Raw genomic sequence first — 19,052 nt, 5'->3', positions numbered from 1 at the left:
TGTCCAAGTCATCCTGAATCCACCTGCAGTCAACCAGCAAAGACACTTCCCGATACACTGCAGTGTCATCAGTGAACAGACTCAAATTTATTAGTGAAGGGTCTCAGATTGCTGCTCACCCTTTGTGCTGGAACCACTCTTTCTCTGTATACATAAAAATCTATCACTCTTCCCTGTGGCACTTCTGATGATACCCTTGTCTCCAATGAATAATCACAGTCCATGACAACATACTGGGTTCTATTATTTAAGCAGGCTGAGCCACTGTCATTTTTGAGAACCTGTTGTGTGCTTTGACTTCCACTGAACAGTCTGGACTAAGGCACAGTCAAATGTTTTCTGGATAACTAGGACTGTAGAATCTCCCTGGTGCCCATTGTCAACAGTTCACAGGATATAATGCTTTTTGGGTGAAATATGCTGTCTAAATCTTTGCTGAGTTACGCGTAGCTTTTCAGTCTCAGGCAAATTTATTATATTTGACTATGCTCAAGAATTCTGCAGAAAACCAATGTTATTGATATTGTTCTGACTTTGCCTGCTCATTTTCTTTACCTTTCCATGTATAGGGGCCACCTGCATTTTTTCCAGTCACTTGGGATATTTGACTCAGTGGGAGATACGTGACAAATGTAATACCGAAGATTACTCTCCGTAAAACCAAACTGGGATCTTACCAGGAACTGACAATCATCTTTTTTTTTCAGTTCTTTCAGCTGCTGCTTCTCAACACCAGGGATGCCTATTACTGTATCACCCACACAAAGTCTTGCAATAGTACATTTGTACTATCTGTCTGTGTGAATGACTTTTTACAAGCAAAATATAAGACTTCAGCTTTCCGGCTATCTTCTATTGCCACAGCAGACCTGACAAGTGACTGAATTAAAAAAACTGACCTGCTTAGCAATTTTACACAGAACCAGAGTTTTCTCAGTTTCTTGGCAAAGTATTTCACTATCATATGATGGTGGGAGTGGTCTACAACAATTATTATTTCTAGTACTGGCAGATCATATTATTGGATGAGTGATCCATGTTCTAATGAAAACACAATACAATGTAATTTAATGAGTAAGTTGTCTTCATTCATGTTAACAGAACTTGACACAATAAGAATAATCCTTATACTCTAACAAGGCCACAATAGGGGTCATTCCTTATATTTGTATCACTGAAATGAGCTATGTAATAAGTCTTTTCTGTCATGCAACTATTTGTTAAAAGTTTCATAAGCAATGCATTTTTTTAATTAAATGAGTGCTGACTCTTGTTTCAATCTTGTTCATTCAGCCTTGGATTTGAAAGTGAGAGTAGGAGTGGAAATTTATACCCATCATGGAACACTTAATTACTCTGTCTGCTCCACACTGCCATGTGTGGATTGTTATCTACAGGATAATACATGGACTCTTACCTTTCTGTTTTGTAATATAAAGCAGGAACTTCATAACAGAGTGAAGGGGGAAACTCCACATTGTTTTCACAACTTAATTTCAATAACAGATATAAATTTTAATTTTTTTAGTATTACAATAAAACACTGATTTTTAAAGTGTTTCATATATTATACAAAAGCACTAAAATAAACAGCTCACATACACTGGCAAAAAGTCTTGCGCGTTTGTTACTTTAAATATGATCAACCTATTTAGTTGTCTCTTCTGTCCATTCCACTTCCATCATTCACTTTTTGCTGCTACTTTCGATGGAGGTTCACCAGTAGAATCTGCTGAGGTTTGTTTCCTTTTCCTGTCACCTCTGAATCCACCTCTGCCACCACCTACCAAAATATCACAAATTGTAATTTCATGATAGCTACAGCATAAATTATTATAAGTAACTGGGGCACACCATACCTCTGCGGCCACGTTTATTTTGGTTGTAATGGAATCTCCTCTTCTGTATGTCTTCCATAGTCTTCTTGAGGAACTCTTCCTCCTCTTCACCTTCCAGTGCTCTCACTTCAATTTTTACATTCCCGATTTCTATAGTTGACTCCCCAATTTTTTCAAGGACCTGAAAAATTGTATTAATGATGTTAATGTGTTATCAGAGAATCAATCTTGAAATCTTACATAGCACTTCAACAAACAATATTTTCTAAACTATCATTAACTTAAAACTCCTTTTGACTTATTTTTCGTGAAGTTCTTCCCTACACACTACCTCCTTTCACAAAGAAAGACAATGTAGTTTAAGAATTAATTTAGGTAACTTAAGGCTTCTATTCCATCATCAATATTTACAGCCATTCTAATTCAGTTGCTACCTTAATTGTGTTTACCACGTGGGTCATAGTCTTTAGCAACATTGTTTGTACTGGGTATGTTTCACCTAATCATTAACTATGTTCTGAGATTTTTTGTCTTTTTGTGGTCTATTAGTAGATACTCAAGAGCCAAGTTGCATACAAAGCACGGGTGATGTAAGAACCTCTGAAGATGCCCAATACAATTAGTGATAAATGCGACAAAAACAATAAAAATACAGCTGTAAAAGCCTGATATTCTTCACCACAACCACCCACTCAAATTCTAATGTAGATATCCTTTTACAAATTACTAACAAAGATAATGAATGAATTGAGGCACTGAGCCCAAAGTACATCATCAAATTTGAAGGTTTTAGCATACTCCTGACATCTGTTGATCTTATATTGAACCACCTGTATCTGTAAGCCTACACTGTGTATAAAACATTCCACAAAATCTGTCTCACCAATTTATTTGATATTCATTTTCATATGGACCCGAAACACAGAGCATAATTTATGTTGCTTTGTGCTATTGCTACAAAGGATCGACAACATAATTTAGTCTCTACATCATGTACACTATGTGATCAAAAGTATCAAGTCACCTGGCTGAAAATGACTTAAAAGTTCATGGTGCCCTCCATCGGTAATTCTGGAATTCCATATGGTGTTGGGCTGACCTTAGCCTTGATGACAGCTTCCACTCTCACAGGCATGTGTGTTCAATCAGGTGCTGGAAGGTTTCTTTGGGAATGGCAGCCCATTCTTCACAGAGTGCTGCACTGAGGAGAGGTATCAATGTCAGTCAATGAGGCCTGGCATGAAGTCGGCATTCCAGAACATCCCAAAGGTGTTCTATAGGATTCAGGTCAGGACACTGTGCAGGCCAGTCCATTACAGGGATGTTATGGTATAACCACTCCACCACAGGTGCTCAATCGTGTTGAAAGATTGAATCACCATCCCCGAATTGTTCTTCAATGGTAGGAAGCAAGAACGTGCTTAAAACATGACCACAACATAACGCCACGGCCTCCGAATTTTACTGTTGGCACTACACACACTGGCAGATGACGTTCATGGGCATTCGCCAGACCCACACCCTGCCATCGAATCTCCATATTCTGTACCGTGATTCGTCACTCCACACAACGTTTTTCCACTGTTCGATCAGCCAATGTTTATGCTCCTTATAGCAAGCAAGGCATCGTTTGGCATTTACCAGAGTGATGTGTGGCTTATGAGCAACTGCTCAACCATGAAATCCAAATTTTCTCACCTCCCGCCTAACTGTCCTAGTAATTGCAGTGGCCCCTGATGCAGTTTGGATTTCCTGTGTGATCTGGATAGATGTCTGCCTATTACACATTACCACCTTCAACTGCCGGGGGTCTGTCAGTCAACAGACAAGGTTGGTCTGTACGCATTTGTGCTGTAAGTGTCCCTTCACATTTCCATTTCACCATCACATTGGAAACAGTGGACCTAGGGATGTTACGAAATGTGGAAATCTCGCATAGAGACTTACGACAAGTGACAATTACCTGACTATGTTCGAAGTATGCAAGTTCCATAGAGTGCCCCATTCTGCTCTCACAAGGTCTAATGACTACTGAGGTCACTGATATGGAGTACCTGGCATTAGGTGGCAGCATAATGCACCTAATATGAAAAACTTATGTTTTTAGAGGAGTCCGGATACTTTTGATCACGTAGTGAACATAATTAGCAGTACTTCACAATCTGAGACATATCGGCAGTTTTTTCCAATTTTCAAGCCACAGAATGTGCTGAATTAAAGTAACAACAATGCCCATGAAGCAATGGAATAGGCCATTACTGTGTGTGTGTGTGTGTGTGTGTGTGTGTGTGTGTGTGGGAGGACCTCTCTTCAATTCATTATTCATAGAAGTGAACTCAACTAAGCTTCTATATGACATACATAATACATTAAAAAATCATTAAAAATTTGCTGAATAGTGTCAATGTGATGCTGAAATACTGGATATGCAAAGGGCCAAAGAGAAAGTTTCATTCCCAATTATTTGTGACTGAATATGCTGTACTTGGGAAGTGACTATCTGTTACCGACATGTTCAAATGTTAAGGTAAGAATTGTTAAACACAGCTCATTGGGGAACAAGTAAGATGGTGTGTAATGAGAATTTGTTTTATAGAAGGAATTCCAAAACAGAATTTCCAACTGTAGAATGTATAATAATGTGTGAAAATGTATAAAAACAATATCTGTAACAGCAACTTCAAAGACAACCAGAAGATTGTTGCACTGACTGGTGCCCCACATTTAGAGCTCTGAACTAGTTAGGCAAACAAGGCTTATCCTGAAAGTGAATACTGCACAATCCGTCCCTGCAGGAAGTATTGCTGTACCGGGCAATGTAGTGGTGCACACATGCATGCACTGTGCTAGTTACCTCTAAAAAGACACCCAGTATCAGCACCACATAGGTGATCCATCAGCAGGGATAAGACAAGACGATTGTGTGGAATGTTCTCCATAGCAACTACCACTATCCCTATCAAACCATGGAGACCTTATCACCCATGGACTGCCCCACAGTGACAGTTTCATTGCTGGTCTGTCTCGCAGGCCTCCACAACACAGATTTCTGTCATCCAGTCCAATACACAGATAAGACCAGCTATATGGGGAAGGGGAGTATCAAATCTGGGTGTAACACTTTGTAGGGATATGAAATGGAATGATCACATAGACTCAGTTGTGGGCAAAGCAAATTGTAGACTTCAACTTATTGTCAGAATACTGGAGAATTGCAATCAGTCTATACAGGAGATTGTGTACAAATCACTCATATAACCAGATCGTGAATACAGCTGAAGTGTGTGAACCCGTACCAAATACGAACGATAGAATATTGCTCAAGTGTTTGGGACCCACACCGAATACAATTAACAGGAGTACTGAACATGTACAGAAAAGAGCAGCACAAATAGTCACAGGTCTATTTCATCTGTAGAAGGGTGTCACAGATACGCTGAAGAAATTGACCTGGCAGACACTAAGGTAGACATAATTTATCGCGACAAAAATCTATTAAAGTTATAAGAACCGGCTTCAAATGATTACTCTAGGAGTATACTACAACTCCCTACATACTGCTCAGAGTGATCATGAGCATGACCACAGGCATTCAAACAATCATTCTTCCTACACTCCATACATGAATGGTATCAACAAGGCATGGGGCCAATCACTGTAGCAGATATTAAACATCCTGAGCAACGTCTGGCACTGATGCAAGTATCCAATAACTGTTTTGTTAAGCATTCATTCAGTGGATGCATCATGTTTTAGTTGGACACGAAAAACTCGTCTTCAAAGTTAGTTTGCGAATGTTTCACCATAAAACTGATGATTTGAGATATGGATTAAGTTCATCGAAGGCTGTTAAATGCTGTATAACTGGTAGAGTTTGTTGAAAATCATCAGACAGTAAAATTAGCTGTTCATTTCCTTTCAAATCTGTGTGTGCCTTCAATGGTTTTGTGTGTGCCACAGTACATTTATTCCACACGAGTTAAGAGTGCTCTACCCATGACAATTTTTGTTGATACTGCATGTTTGTGTCCCAGATTTCTATATTCAACAACAATTTCAGTGCTGAATGTGCTGTTTAGCCACCCTCCAAAAGAGGTGCCATAAAGTACGGTCCATCACCTTGGCTTTTAATTGTATGCATAATTTTGTTGTACACTGTTTTTCTGGAATCAATTTCAGATTATTCATTTCAACAAATGTATCAAATTCATGAACATCAGTGTTTGTTTCTCATGGCAAAACATGATCAAAAAGGTCATTCGCACATCAAATTTGGCACAGCCTTTCCCAACTGTACTAGCACTTCGTTAGCAATTGCCAAACATATGCCCTCAATCTAAACCACTGCCTCATGAGACACATTTGGTAGGAACTGAATTTTCAGATTTTGATCGTAGCATGCAAACTATGTAGGGTGTATTCACTCATTTAGTCTGTTTTTTTTTCCAAAAGATCTTCCCGAATGAGTGGGAAGCACAGTTTGAATACAAATGTAAACATGCACATTTGCTGTGGTTGAATAGTATTACCGTATTTACTCGAATCTAAGCCACACCTGAAATTTGAGACTCGAAATTCAACGGAAGAGAAAAGTTTGAATCCGCACCTCCAAATCGAAACAAAGTTGGTCAATTGTAATACGAGACACAATTTAGGTCGAATGAATGACGATACAGCTACAGTAGTTTGGTTCGAGTCGTAAGCTTAGAAGTTAAGCTTTACCAGGTAGCCATTGCTAGGCGTCAGGCCCGTATTTATTCGGGTACCCTTCCTTTTTCACGTGCTTCGTCTGGTTTGAATCGATTGTTTATTTTCCTTTGTCTGATAAGTGCCGTCTTCTTTGTTATAGGTGTTTACGTCACTCTACGCTGAAAATGCATTACTATACTGTGTCATGCATTGTTTGTCGCATTCTGATAGTGCGTGTTTACGGCCTGTCGCCGCTCACGGGATGGCTTGCTTTTGTGCGCGCTACCGCCGCTTACAATTTTTTTAAAAAAAGAGAGGAATCGGCTCATTAGCGAAACAATAGCAAGAGACTGCTATTTGTTGTTACTTACACTGCTGCTTTCTTTGATAATGATCAACAAGAACCAAATAATAGACGGCGTATGATAGAACATGTTCTGAACGAGAGTTAGGCGAAAATTTTTCACCGTTTGAAAATCTTTGCGGCCGCTTCTTTAGTACATCAAATTCTGCATAGAAATTAGAGTCATCTTAGATTTAAAAATCTAGTCAGTTGCTGTGCTTCATTTCTGACTGTATCACTATTACGCATAAGAATAATACGAATATAAACATGACACGATACGTATATTCTTCCGCGTTTGCTGTTGTCTCACTCTAGTCTCGTAGTTTATTAGGCAGACAGGATTTAAATGAGATAGCAGCAAACACGCAAGAATACATGGCAAAATGTTTATATTCGTATTATTCTTATGGTGAAGAGAATACTGCATGTGATTCACATTTCATCAGGTTCCTATTAGCAACCATCTCTTCTCACTGGTAGGAAAAAATTCAGAACATAGAGTTGGCCATATTGACAAACATCCCAAACAATCTTGCCAGTCGGATTTTCGTAGTACATTGAAATTCTGCTACATTCTAAGATGAACAATACGGAATTTGTATTTACTTCGTTGGATAATGTATGAAAATGCAGTGGTTGAAACTCTGGGCGGAGAAAAAAAAGCTCGTCTTCTACCTTTTCTTTTAAATTTATTTACTGACACAGAGGTTTTGGCACCAGTATTTATCTTTGTGCCTACAAAGCATGCCTGTGTAGCGCTACATATATTTGACGGCAGAAGTTAGTTGTGGTGGGACCTACCAACATTTTTCAGAACTTCCGCTTGCTTTGCACTCGATTCTAAGCCGCAGGCGTTTTTTTTGGATTAAGAAGTGCGGCTTAGATTCGAGTAAATACGGTATATGCATCAGCAAGTGACATGTCCCAATATGGATAGTTTTCAAGAAGATTTAATTATTGGCAAGCTTCACAGTAAGTGGCACATATTTCATCAAATATGTCAAGGAAAGGGACTTGTAACCTATTTCAATTTCTTGCAATTCCATTTAAGTCTTTTCAAACGTCAAGATATACGGACTTCCATCTCTATCTTAACACTAAAAACACACTATAGCTAAACTAACTACACCTTTCACAATCATTTCCACAACTAAAGAGAAAACATGCTATTTTATTGGAACAGACTAATTAGTTATTTAAGTGAAGTATGAATGAAATTCACATACACCGTCATGTCTGGAACACATTATCAACACAATTCTGTGATAACTGCAAGACAGATTAAGGATGGAAGAAAAAGAAAAAAACTATTACAGCACAAGGTGTCAACAAAGAAAATATTGTTCTCAACAGCCCAATAAGTTCTTGAGATGTCAATTCAACTTGACAGCAGCCCCACTAACAACACAATCTTTGGCATTGCTGTGATCCTGATCTACAGGATAAAGGCACAATGGTGCCCACCTTGCATTGTTAATGAGGTCACTGTTACTAATACATTTGAAGAGACCCAAATCCAAGACATTGGCTGATCATTCCAAACTGCACCAGCAAATCATTGTCTGATCATTCCAAACTGCACCAGCAAATCATTGTCTGATCGTTACTAACTGCACTGCCTCCAAGATCACCAGATTTGAACCCGTGTGATTTCTGGCTGTGAGGTTACCTAAACAATGGATTTTATCAATGGTACACTAACACTTGTACATTGAAGATGTGCATCGCGAGGGGAGTAGCCAACATTCCATGTGATATATTTTGGGCAACAGAAGAAAAATCTATAGTGAGGTTCCACGGTGTTGTGGATGCAGACTGTCATCACACTGAGCAATGTTTGTAACCTGGAACAAACACGGTATACGATTAACGAATGTTACCTTCTTGTGTGAAAATTAAAATTGATTCTCTTGCATGTCCTTACAAATATTTCCACAAAGTTTCATTTCATTTAGCGATGTTCCGAATTTGTTGACAGAGTGACAATTTTCAACAAATATGCTTCCACACCTTCCTCAGAAGCCAACCCTACATTCATCAATCACTGTAGCAGCCTTATACAGCTAGATGAACTGAGATCTTCAAGTGCCAATTGTAAATTTTGCCACATTTCTTTAGCAGTCACTGCTGCACAAAGTTTTGGATATGCAAATGATGTTAGATAACGCTTTCTGTACTTTTTTGGGTCTTCCATTAGTGCCAATGATTTCAACTATGAATTTCCAGCTCTCGCTAGTTATATGAGTCAACTCTTCACCATTAAACAGTGTTTGTCCTGCCAAAGCCACCTTAGATATATTAAGCTTGTTCAGAAAATGACAAATTTTTCTTAAGAAAAGTACGATACCACCACATGGAACACATGTGAAACACGGTAACCCAAGTAATAAAAGATGGATACTAGCGGTCATTCCATTCCATTCCCAAACAGATGGTACTTTATGGGTGTGAAAACTTTACTATTCTCTTCCTGGGCTCATAACCTACTGGATATTGACTTAAAACAGTCTTAAGAGATTACAAAGTTAACTTAGTATGAATGAAATTCACATACAACATATTGATGTCAAGCACACAGATAATCAAAACAATGTATTCTATGATTACAATGGATTTTAAGAAGACTAAACACCTATGATTATCAGTCTCTGCATACACCATCCATCTGCATCTAGAGCACAAGTAACTCATGTGCAAGTGTAAGAATGTTTCCTAAATGTCTGTGTATCATTTATCAAAGGCAGGGCATGGGAACCAGCCTGGGATTTTCTGTAGTAGGATGTGGAAATCTGCCTAAAAACCACATCCAATATGGCCATCATTGTCATCAATCTACGAGGGTTACTGGATCCAGGTCAGGGTTGCCTCCTAGTGTCCTGACACGACACACTTATGCACTCTGCTATCTGGTGGAGGGAGTTTAGTCTGTGATAATTGCAGTATGATCAAATATGGAAAACAAATTGCTGTCAGCACATGAAATACAGTTAAAACATATTTGTACTTTTCATAAAAAGGGTTGCAATATAGTATGTTAACCCAGCCACTGCAGTTCATCTTACAGATGTGACTCCCCAAATACAACAGCATGTATGAAGTGTAATATGGTATATTCAAGAAGTTGCTGTGCACTGGATTATGGCTGTAGATTACACTGGAAGTTCCAAACAAAATTGGCAGAACTGTTTTTTCCTACATATTTATATGGTTTTTAATTCATTCAACTTTTGCCTAAGATTTAACAGTTTGGTTCAGTTGTTGGTAACTATTTAATGCAATATGTTGCATTTTGATTTTTTTTTAAAATATGTTGCTTTCAACTTAGAAATGCATTTTTTCAGATGGCACATTGGACCATCATTTTTTTTAAGAAACTGAACAGTGTGTTTCGACAAGGCAATACTTCTTTGTAATGCGGTTTGTCAACTAACTGAGAAAGTTGACAACACAGGCTAAGTGTTTCATGCCAAATGAACTGGAAGACCACCTAAACCAGACAATCAAAAGTTGTTTGATATTTTGGACTATGCATGAGAGACCAGCAAAATCATTCCACAAATTGTCACAAGAAAGAGCTACTGGACTTGCAACCACACAGTAGTAAGGCAAACATTTAAATCTTCCCACATAAAGTGACAGCAATGCATGAATTGAAAGATGAGGGAGGATCATTAGAAGTGTATCCGTTACTGCAAATTATTTACATCTTTTACTAAGAGGAACACCACTTATATTCCTGACTGCACCTACACAGATGAGGCTGGTTCCATCTCTGTGGTCATGTTAAGAGAAGACTCATTGTCGACAGAGGAGCCTCATGCTGTTCTTTTAATGCCATTGCATGATCAGAAAATTGGAATGTGTGTAGCAATATCCAGATGGCACATTGGATGTTCATTATTGTGTTAAAGGAAGACAAAATCAAATCAAGAAATTCATCACAACAACAGTGAGAAGGCTAAAAACATAATTGACATATTTTGTATTCGCAATACTAAAGGCAAGATGAGAAAAATTGGGAAGCCAGCAGGTGGGCATCCCCAGGGCTCTGCTTTCAACAGGAAACTTCCCACTCCTGAGCCATTACATTCAAGAGCACAACATACTCTTGAGAGTGCAACATCTACAATGGAAACTTGGCTGTGGCAAAAAAGGAGGCAAACTGTATCTAAAAGTAACTGAAGCACAGTAAAAGGGGTGAAACAGTGGTCTGGCCAAGGAGGCAGATCCCCTAGACCCACTACACAACAGGAGCTACCCCTGCTCCAAACAGATAAGGACCTAATAACTGAGAATAAAAATCACATTCATGAAGAAAGCTGAGAACCAGTTCAATCACTGAAGAGTCTGTCAATATCCAAGGCAACAAGTCATGAAGTCCATATTTAGCTATGAGGACCAAACGTAAGGAGCATTCAACCAACCGTAAGGCTCTGCAACCACAATGTGAGGGTGTCTTAACACAAAACTGATATGATTAACATGGAGACAACATAGAACAGTGGATTCCTTCTGGGAAAAGCAGAAGGCCGAGCGCCATGTTGCAGTAGTCCCCTCGATTGTGCCATGGTTATCAGATGGGGCAGCAACCCACCATACATTGTTCAATTTCTGAGGTGAGCAGATAGTTTATGTACACCTGCAAATCCACATGTTGGATCATTAAAGTAAATAAGTGCTCCTCTATCCAAACTGTTGGTCTATTTGTTGCCCTGGATACCCACATGACTTGGGATCTAGAGAAAGGCAACTGTCCATAACTGTAAATTTTATTTGGAACATTTTTACTGCTGACTAAGCCCTATGGCTATGGCATAGCATTTATATGGAACATTTTGCTGTTGACTAACCCTTATGATGTGTCTTCTCTTGTCACACAATACGTTATGTGTTATGACTTGTTCTGAGAAGGACCAGTTTATATCAGAATTTTCGATGCGCAACTGGCTGACTATGATTCCCACTGTATCCATTGTGTAAAAGCTTAATACATGGCTTGTCTTACATTTGTTGATGAAGCTTTCTTACCTGAAGACAGGCAGAATTTTAATTTGATGTTATCAGAAGTGTGGGATGGGCTGCACTGTTACTTGTTTAGCAGAATGTGGTGAGGGTAGTGATGGTGGTCAGTGAATTTCATCATGCTGTCAACAATAGGAAATACCAGTACCTAGCTTTTTATGAACATTTTAATACATTTAAGCAGCAGGTCTCCTGAATCCAAATATAATTTAAACTGAACTGATTTTATGAATAGACCAAATACCTGGCAATAGTGTATATACACTGCTAAAGGAGAAAAATTAATTCATGCAATATAATCACACTGAACGTAAACTACAAAATCAGGAGGTTCAACAAAGGCACTAAAGCCAGAACTATTTAGACAGCATTGTTGGTTTTCAAGATTAGCAGCAAATTATTCCAGTGTAACATCTGCCCAAAGTGGTCAGATTTCTGCTGATTCTGTGCTTGGGAAATCAGAGGTTAAAATATTGTTATTCATTTTGCTTAGTGAAAGTGCTATAATACAGTAAATTGCAGCGATTAATAACTGATACAACTCACAGCTGTGACTGTTGAGAAATGTGGAAGTCAACAATACTTCATGAATCTTAGGTTAAAAACAACCACAGCAGGAAGAAAATTTGGAGTCACAGAAGTGGCATCACATGAAGGTCAGATCAACAATCACCAGTTCAATATGCCAAATTTTCAGGGGACCCAGTCAGGGAAGGATTCATTAACTGGAGCAGAAGGTTTTTAGTGCTTGCCAGGGAGACAACGAAGACTTCCTGATTACTCAAACGATCCAAATGAGGACACTTGAGACAAACTAGGAAGTTTTTAATTGCACATGTTGTGGAAATAGAATCAGGTACAAGCTGCTGCTTGTCAATCCTTAAGGGGATGGGGCTTAAGTTACAATGCAGAACATTCGCTGAAGGAGTGTCCACAACATTTGACAAAAATTACAGTTAGTATATTAGCATCATATAATCAATTTAAATTGACGGTTTACAATAGACAGTGTTAACTTTTTAAGCAGATCTTTAGACAGTTCACCTCATTGCAATGAGACACACCTCACATTGTAATTTTAATTTGTAATAACATTAAAGATAAAAATCACAAAAGCTTGAAAAGGGTCCATCTGACATCTGACACCACCATGCACATTAATTCCCTGAAATATCATTTAGTGCCCTGGAAAATGAATTTTAAGTTTATTACATATTTCTGTAACTCATGTGAGAAAGCGAGTGAAAATATTGTAAAGAGAAGATGAACATGTTTCAGACTTGTTCAGATTTTTCACTTAATGAAAAGGGTAGCTTGTTGCTGTAAATCTAAACAAATGGCTCTAAGTGTTTGCAGAAGGTCACCTTATAGCAGATTACAAAATAGTCTATATACCACTTTAAAACAACAATGAAGATCATGTCCAGAGCAAAATATGACAATATGACCAAGACTCAAGTGGCCATGTGGTGTTCTTTAGTTTTGACAGACTGTCTGAAAGCTGAAATATTCCTACCACTATTTCCATTATGCTTTCCTATGACTCAACACATTCTCTATGTGATGAGTAGTAATCTAGTCATTCCATATAATTGTTAATATGACCAAAGAGATTCACCAGAAAACTCAAACAGTAATTACACAGTTAAAATAAAAGCAGACAAATGATGTTCATCTCTTACCTTCATGAGGCAAAATTCAAACTAATGCTGATTGAAACTCTTAAAAATAGAGGGAAAAAACTAGTCCAGCTTTTTGAACTTATGTTCCTGTTCAGGAAGGAAAAGGGTTGAACGGGTGTGAACTTTATTTTCTGAAGTCTTTTCTATCTTTTGTCTCTTATCTCTCAAGCTGGAAGTTGAGAACCAATCCTGCTTTCCAACTTAGCCCAAAAAACCCAATTTTCCTCACAAATGAAGAAACATCAAAATGCTGACACTTAAGGATTTTTCCTTCTTACTTTAAGGTTTTACACTGGCAGTATTTTGTATTTCTGCTTGATTAAGGTAAGTACTGGCCATCAATTCTGCCTGATATTAACTGGTATTTCATACTCACAGCTTTTGTAGAGTTTTCACCTTGAAGTCTGATCCAACCTTCTTCATCCCCTTTGTCATAAGAAATGTAAGCTACATCTGCCTCATATCCTGACAGTTTCTCATTTATTTGCTCCCTTGAAATATCACTGGTAAGGCCTTTCAGATGCAAGATTGCACCCTTGGGGAGGGCCTTTTTATCAGCCTGAAATAAACATGTTAAATGATTAATATGTGTTAGAAGACATTTCTAGAATGAATCAATAACTGCATTCATCACAAGAAGATAATCATTGAAGTGACACTATGCCAAAGAATCAAACAATGGAAAATCCAGGAAGGAATGTATCAATATTAGAGAAGGAAAGTTTCTACTCACCATGTAGCAGAGATGCTGAGTCACAGATAAGCACAACAAAAAGATTCTCATAATTATAGCTTTTGGCCATTAAGGTCTTTGTCAATAACACACACACACACACACACACACACACACACACACACACACACACACACACACAGTGTGTGTGTGAGAGAGAGAGAGAGAGAGAGAGAGAGAGAGAGAGAGACCTTAAGGGCCAAAAGCTACAATTGTGAGAATCTTTTTGTTGTGCCTATCTGTGACTCAGCATCTCTCTGCTATATGGCGAGTAGCAACTGTCCTTCTCTAATACTGTTACTTAACCAAATAATTCCCAGCTTTTAAAATAAGAGATGTCTCTTGCAATGACACTGAAGATTAATTTCTAACAACAAATTAACCTCAATGGTATAAATCTCCCCTTTAATTATGTCTCCTGGAATGAACTTTGTTTAGTGAGATACATACTTAGACTACTGACTGTACAGTATGGATTTATCTACAATATTTTTCTTTTATATTAATATTTTTGAGTTCAGTTAAGTGTAGATAAATATACAAACCTCATTCTGTGCACCACCTTTCCTCTTCGCCTTTGCTTCTTCTCTTTCTTTTCTCTTTTCTTCTACATAGACAGATCTGTGTAAAATAACATTTTTTTCCTAAATTAATAAGAATGTTTTAAAATAAGTGTATTATCTCTATCTTAACAGACAGCAAAAGGAAAGTAACAACAAATAGCATATATACGAAATAATCAAGAGCAATTTGCTGAAAAAAATTTACCCACTGGCTGGCTGATTTGTTCACTTATTTAGCATACTTTAAATTTTAATAATTTTGACACCTAATTTTATTTAAACACGTACTTCACTGATGTTCACACACGAACAAAATATAAACAAATAACTTATTCTTCGGTGAAGAAAATATTAGGGGAGTGTGGAGGGAGAAGATTCAGAAATTTGTGGCTGACTGAACTCACTAAAAATTGCCAAGGCAACCATCCATACAACACTAAAATATTCTTTTAAATCTTTTGGAGGTGCACCCACACACTGCCGCCCTTTTCTGTTCAACTGTGCACATGTCCTTGCAACAGGTGGAAAGATTAATTTCCACTAGCACAGAAGTTAATACACTATGATCAAAAGTATCCGGACACCTGACTGATAGAGACTTAAAAATTCATGGCACCCTCCATCAGTAATGCTGCAATTCATTATGGTGTTGGCCCACCCTAAGCCTTGATGACAGCTTCCACTTTTGCAGGCATACATTCAATCACGTGCTGGAAGGTTTCTTGGGATTTGGAGCCCATTGCACTGAGGAGTGGTATCTATGTCTGTCAGTGAGGCCTGGCATGAAGTCGGCGTTCCAAAACATCCCAAAGGTTTTCTAAAGGATTCAGGTCAGGACTCTGAAGGCCAGTCCATTACAGGAATATTATTGTCATGTAACCACTCCACCACAGGCCATGCATTGTGTGTTGGGTTGTTTGGGGGAAGAGACCAAACTGCGAGGTCATCTGTCTCATCGGATTAGGGAAGGAAGTCGGCTGTGCCCTTTGAAAGGAACCATCCCGACATTTGCCTGGAGCGATTTAGGGAAATCATGGAAAACCTACATCAGGATGGCTGGAGGCAGCATTGAACCACTGCGCCACCTCGCTCGGTGCCATGCATTATAGGTGCTCCATTGTGATGAAATATGCAATCGCAATCCCCAAATTACTCTTTAACAGTGGGAAGCAAAAAGGTGCTTAAAACATCAATGTAGGCTTGTGCTGTGATAGTGCCATGCAAAAACAACAAGGGGTGCAAGTCCTCTCCATGAAAAACGACCACACCATAACATCACCGCTTCCGAATCTTACTGTTGGCACTAAGCACGCTGGCAGACAAAGTGCACCAGACATTCGCCATACCCACACCCTGCCATCGGATCGCCATATTGTGTACCGTGATTCGTCACTCCACACAACGTTTTTCCACTATTTAATCATCCAATGTTTATGCTTCTTACACCAAGCGAGGCGTCATTTGGCCTTTACCAGAGTGATGTGTGGCTTACGAGCAGCTGCTCGACCATGAGATCCAAGTTTTCTCACCTCCCGCCTAACTGTCACAGTACTTGCAGTGGATCCTGATGCAGTTTGGATTTCCCGTGTGATGGTCTGGATAGATGTCTGCCTATTACACATTACGACCCTCAACTGCCAGCGATCTCTGTCAGTCAACAGACGAGGTCAGCCAATATGCTTTTGTGTCCCTTTATGTTTCCACTTCACTATCACATCGGAAACAGTGGACCTAGCGATGTTTAGGAGTGTGGAAATCTCGTGTACAGACGTATGACTCAAGTGATACCCAATCACCTGACCACGTTCTAAGTCCGAGAGTTCCTCAGAGTGCCCCATTCTGCTCTCTCATGATGTCTAGTGACTACTGAGGTCACTGATATGGACTACCTGGCAGCAGGTGGTAGCACAATGCACCTAATGGGAAAAGCATACATTTTGGGGTGTCCGGATACTTTTTATCATGTAGTGTAGGTTATAATATTTCAATTTTTGTTTAGGCCATGTGTAGAGTTTGATAGTCAGCCAGAACCCCAAATCAGGGGAGAGACAGAAGGACTGATTATTGTTGTTGTTGTAGAGGTGGGGAGGAAATAGAAAGGTCAGAAAATAAAATACATAGAAAATTAAAAGGGTTGAAGAAAGAAATAGTTACCAAGAAGAATTGCTGAAGCCAAAGAAATTAGCCTAAGTTAAAGACAAGCCCCCACCCATAGAGATCTGAGCAGCTAGTCTCTGGAGGAAGAATCCACATGGCACATATGATGCAACGGGCACCGAGGTCAGAACTGCCACATTGTTGGTTGGTTGAGGTTTAAGGGACCAAACAGCAAGGTCATCAGTCCCTTGTTTCAAATATGCGCCATTCCGCTAATGGGACAACTCAGTAAAGTCAGAACAATAAAACAAAAAAAGGGAAAAAACGTAAAAAGGCAGTCATGTCATTGGTAAAAAACAAAATGAGGGAAGTCGGCAAGAGAACGAACCCAACACTATGCTGAAGCAGCATAGGCAAGACCACCTGTGACTTAAAAGGTACAACTGCTATAATGTAGAAAGTACGTACGGGAATAGAAAGACTAACCAAGCCTTAAAAAAAAAAAAAAAAAAAAAAAAAAAAAAAAAAAAAAAAAAAAAAAAAAAGGTAAAAACAGAGTAAAAGGGGAAGAAAAGAGGAATTCTGTCAGGGAGGTGAATCAGGAATCTCCGAACACTGCTTACAGTGGGAGACACCCAAACACTCACTGCCCCGCCCCAACACCAGAGAGAGATTAAAAACCTTAAAACTGAGAATAAAAACCACTTTCCCAGAGGAAACCGAGAACCAGAGAGACCATCCGGGAATAGTCAGCCAACATCAAAGGTAAAGTGTGGGGGAGCCTGTACTTAGCACGCAGAGCCAAAAGGAGGGGGCATTCAACCAAAATGTGGGCTACTGACTGGAAGGCTCCACAACCACATAGGGGGGGGGGGGGGGGGGGGGGGGGGGGGGGCTCATCACGCAAAAGAAAACCATGGGTCAACCGAGTATGGCCAATGCTGAGACGACACAGTGTGGTCAAGTCCTTTCGGGAGATGCGAAAGGAAGAACGCCACGGGCCTGGTGTCACCTTAATTGCACGAAGTTTATTAGACAGGGGAGTAGCCTCCCAAGAATTGGCACTTGACTGTGCGAAGTGGGATTTGATGTGAAGCCGTAAATCCGCTGCAGGAGGGGCTACAGAAAACGGGGGTAAGTAACTGCTCCCCCAGCCAAACGATCAGCGAGCTCATTACCCGGGATACCCACATGGCCAGGGACCCGAAGTAAGTCAATAGAACAAGCAACACGGTGAATATCAGCGAGATGGTCATGGATGGCAGAGACCAAGGGATGGCGTGAAAAACACCGGTCAATAGCAAGAAGGCCACTCATCGAGTCCGCGCATAACAAAACACGGTTGTGTTGGGACTGTTTAATAAAGGTAAGGGCCTGGGAAATTGCCATCAATTCCACAGTAAACACCCCACATGTAGGTAGCAGCAGATGACTTTCCGTTCCAACAGAGGACGTGAAGGCATACCCAACACGATCAGCAGATTTAGAGCCATCAGTGTAAAAAACAACAGCATTCCGAAACTCTCACAAAATTTGGCGGAAAAAGGAATGGAAAACCATCGGGGGGGATGGAATCTTTCGGACCGCGGCGGAGATCCATCCGAAGTCGAGGCCAAGGAACTAACCAAGGAGGGCTGGAGGGGAGGGAGCGAGGAAGACAGGACAAAGAAGGAAGCTGAAAATCACAGCAAAGAGACGCAAGGCGCAGCCCAACCGATAAACCCGCCCGAGGGCGGGAGTCGGGTGGGCGACGTCCATGGTCTGGGAACAGGATAGAATAGGAAGGATGAGTGGGAGAGGAACGGATAGCGAGTGCATAAGACACCAGAAGCTGGGACCGCCGAACAGAAAGGGGGGGATCCCAGCTTCAACCAGGAGACAATCAACAGGGCTAGCAGGGAAGGCACCGGTGGCCAAACGGATACCACGATGGTGGACTGGATCCAGCACGTGCAGTGTGAAAGGAGCAGCTGAACCATAAACTTGACAACCATAGTCCAAGCGAGACAGAACTAGAGCACGATAAAGACGGAGGAGGAGGGAACGGTCCGCACCCCAAGAGGAGTGGGCAAGGAAGCGAAG

General features: G+C 39.9%; 1 protein-coding gene across 2 annotated transcripts in view; it reads right to left on the bottom strand.

Moving 5' to 3' along the window:
- Positions 1-1,494: 1,494 nt before the first annotated feature.
- LOC126484316 (la protein homolog) overlaps positions 1,495-19,052 on the bottom strand; it is a 56,791-nt gene continuing 39,233 nt past the window's right edge. For both annotated transcript variants that reach the window (XM_050107754.1, XM_050107753.1), the window contains exons 6-9: positions 14,856-14,931; positions 13,954-14,136; positions 1,860-2,019; positions 1,495-1,783 (exon numbers count right to left, since the gene is read on the bottom strand). In XM_050107754.1, the coding sequence (XP_049963711.1) occupies positions 1,683-1,783; positions 1,860-2,019; positions 13,954-14,136; positions 14,856-14,931 (520 nt within the window). In that variant the 3' untranslated portion in view covers positions 1,495-1,682. The remainder of the gene's footprint in view (positions 1,784-1,859; positions 2,020-13,953; positions 14,137-14,855; positions 14,932-19,052) is intronic.

This window comes from Schistocerca serialis, chromosome 6 (assembly GCF_023864345.2).
Source record: "Schistocerca serialis cubense isolate TAMUIC-IGC-003099 chromosome 6, iqSchSeri2.2, whole genome shotgun sequence".
Classification (NCBI taxonomy): Eukaryota; Metazoa; Arthropoda; class Insecta; order Orthoptera; family Acrididae; genus Schistocerca; species Schistocerca serialis.
The sequence above is the reverse complement of the archived record's forward strand: the minus strand, read 5'-3'. Positions and strand labels throughout refer to the sequence as shown.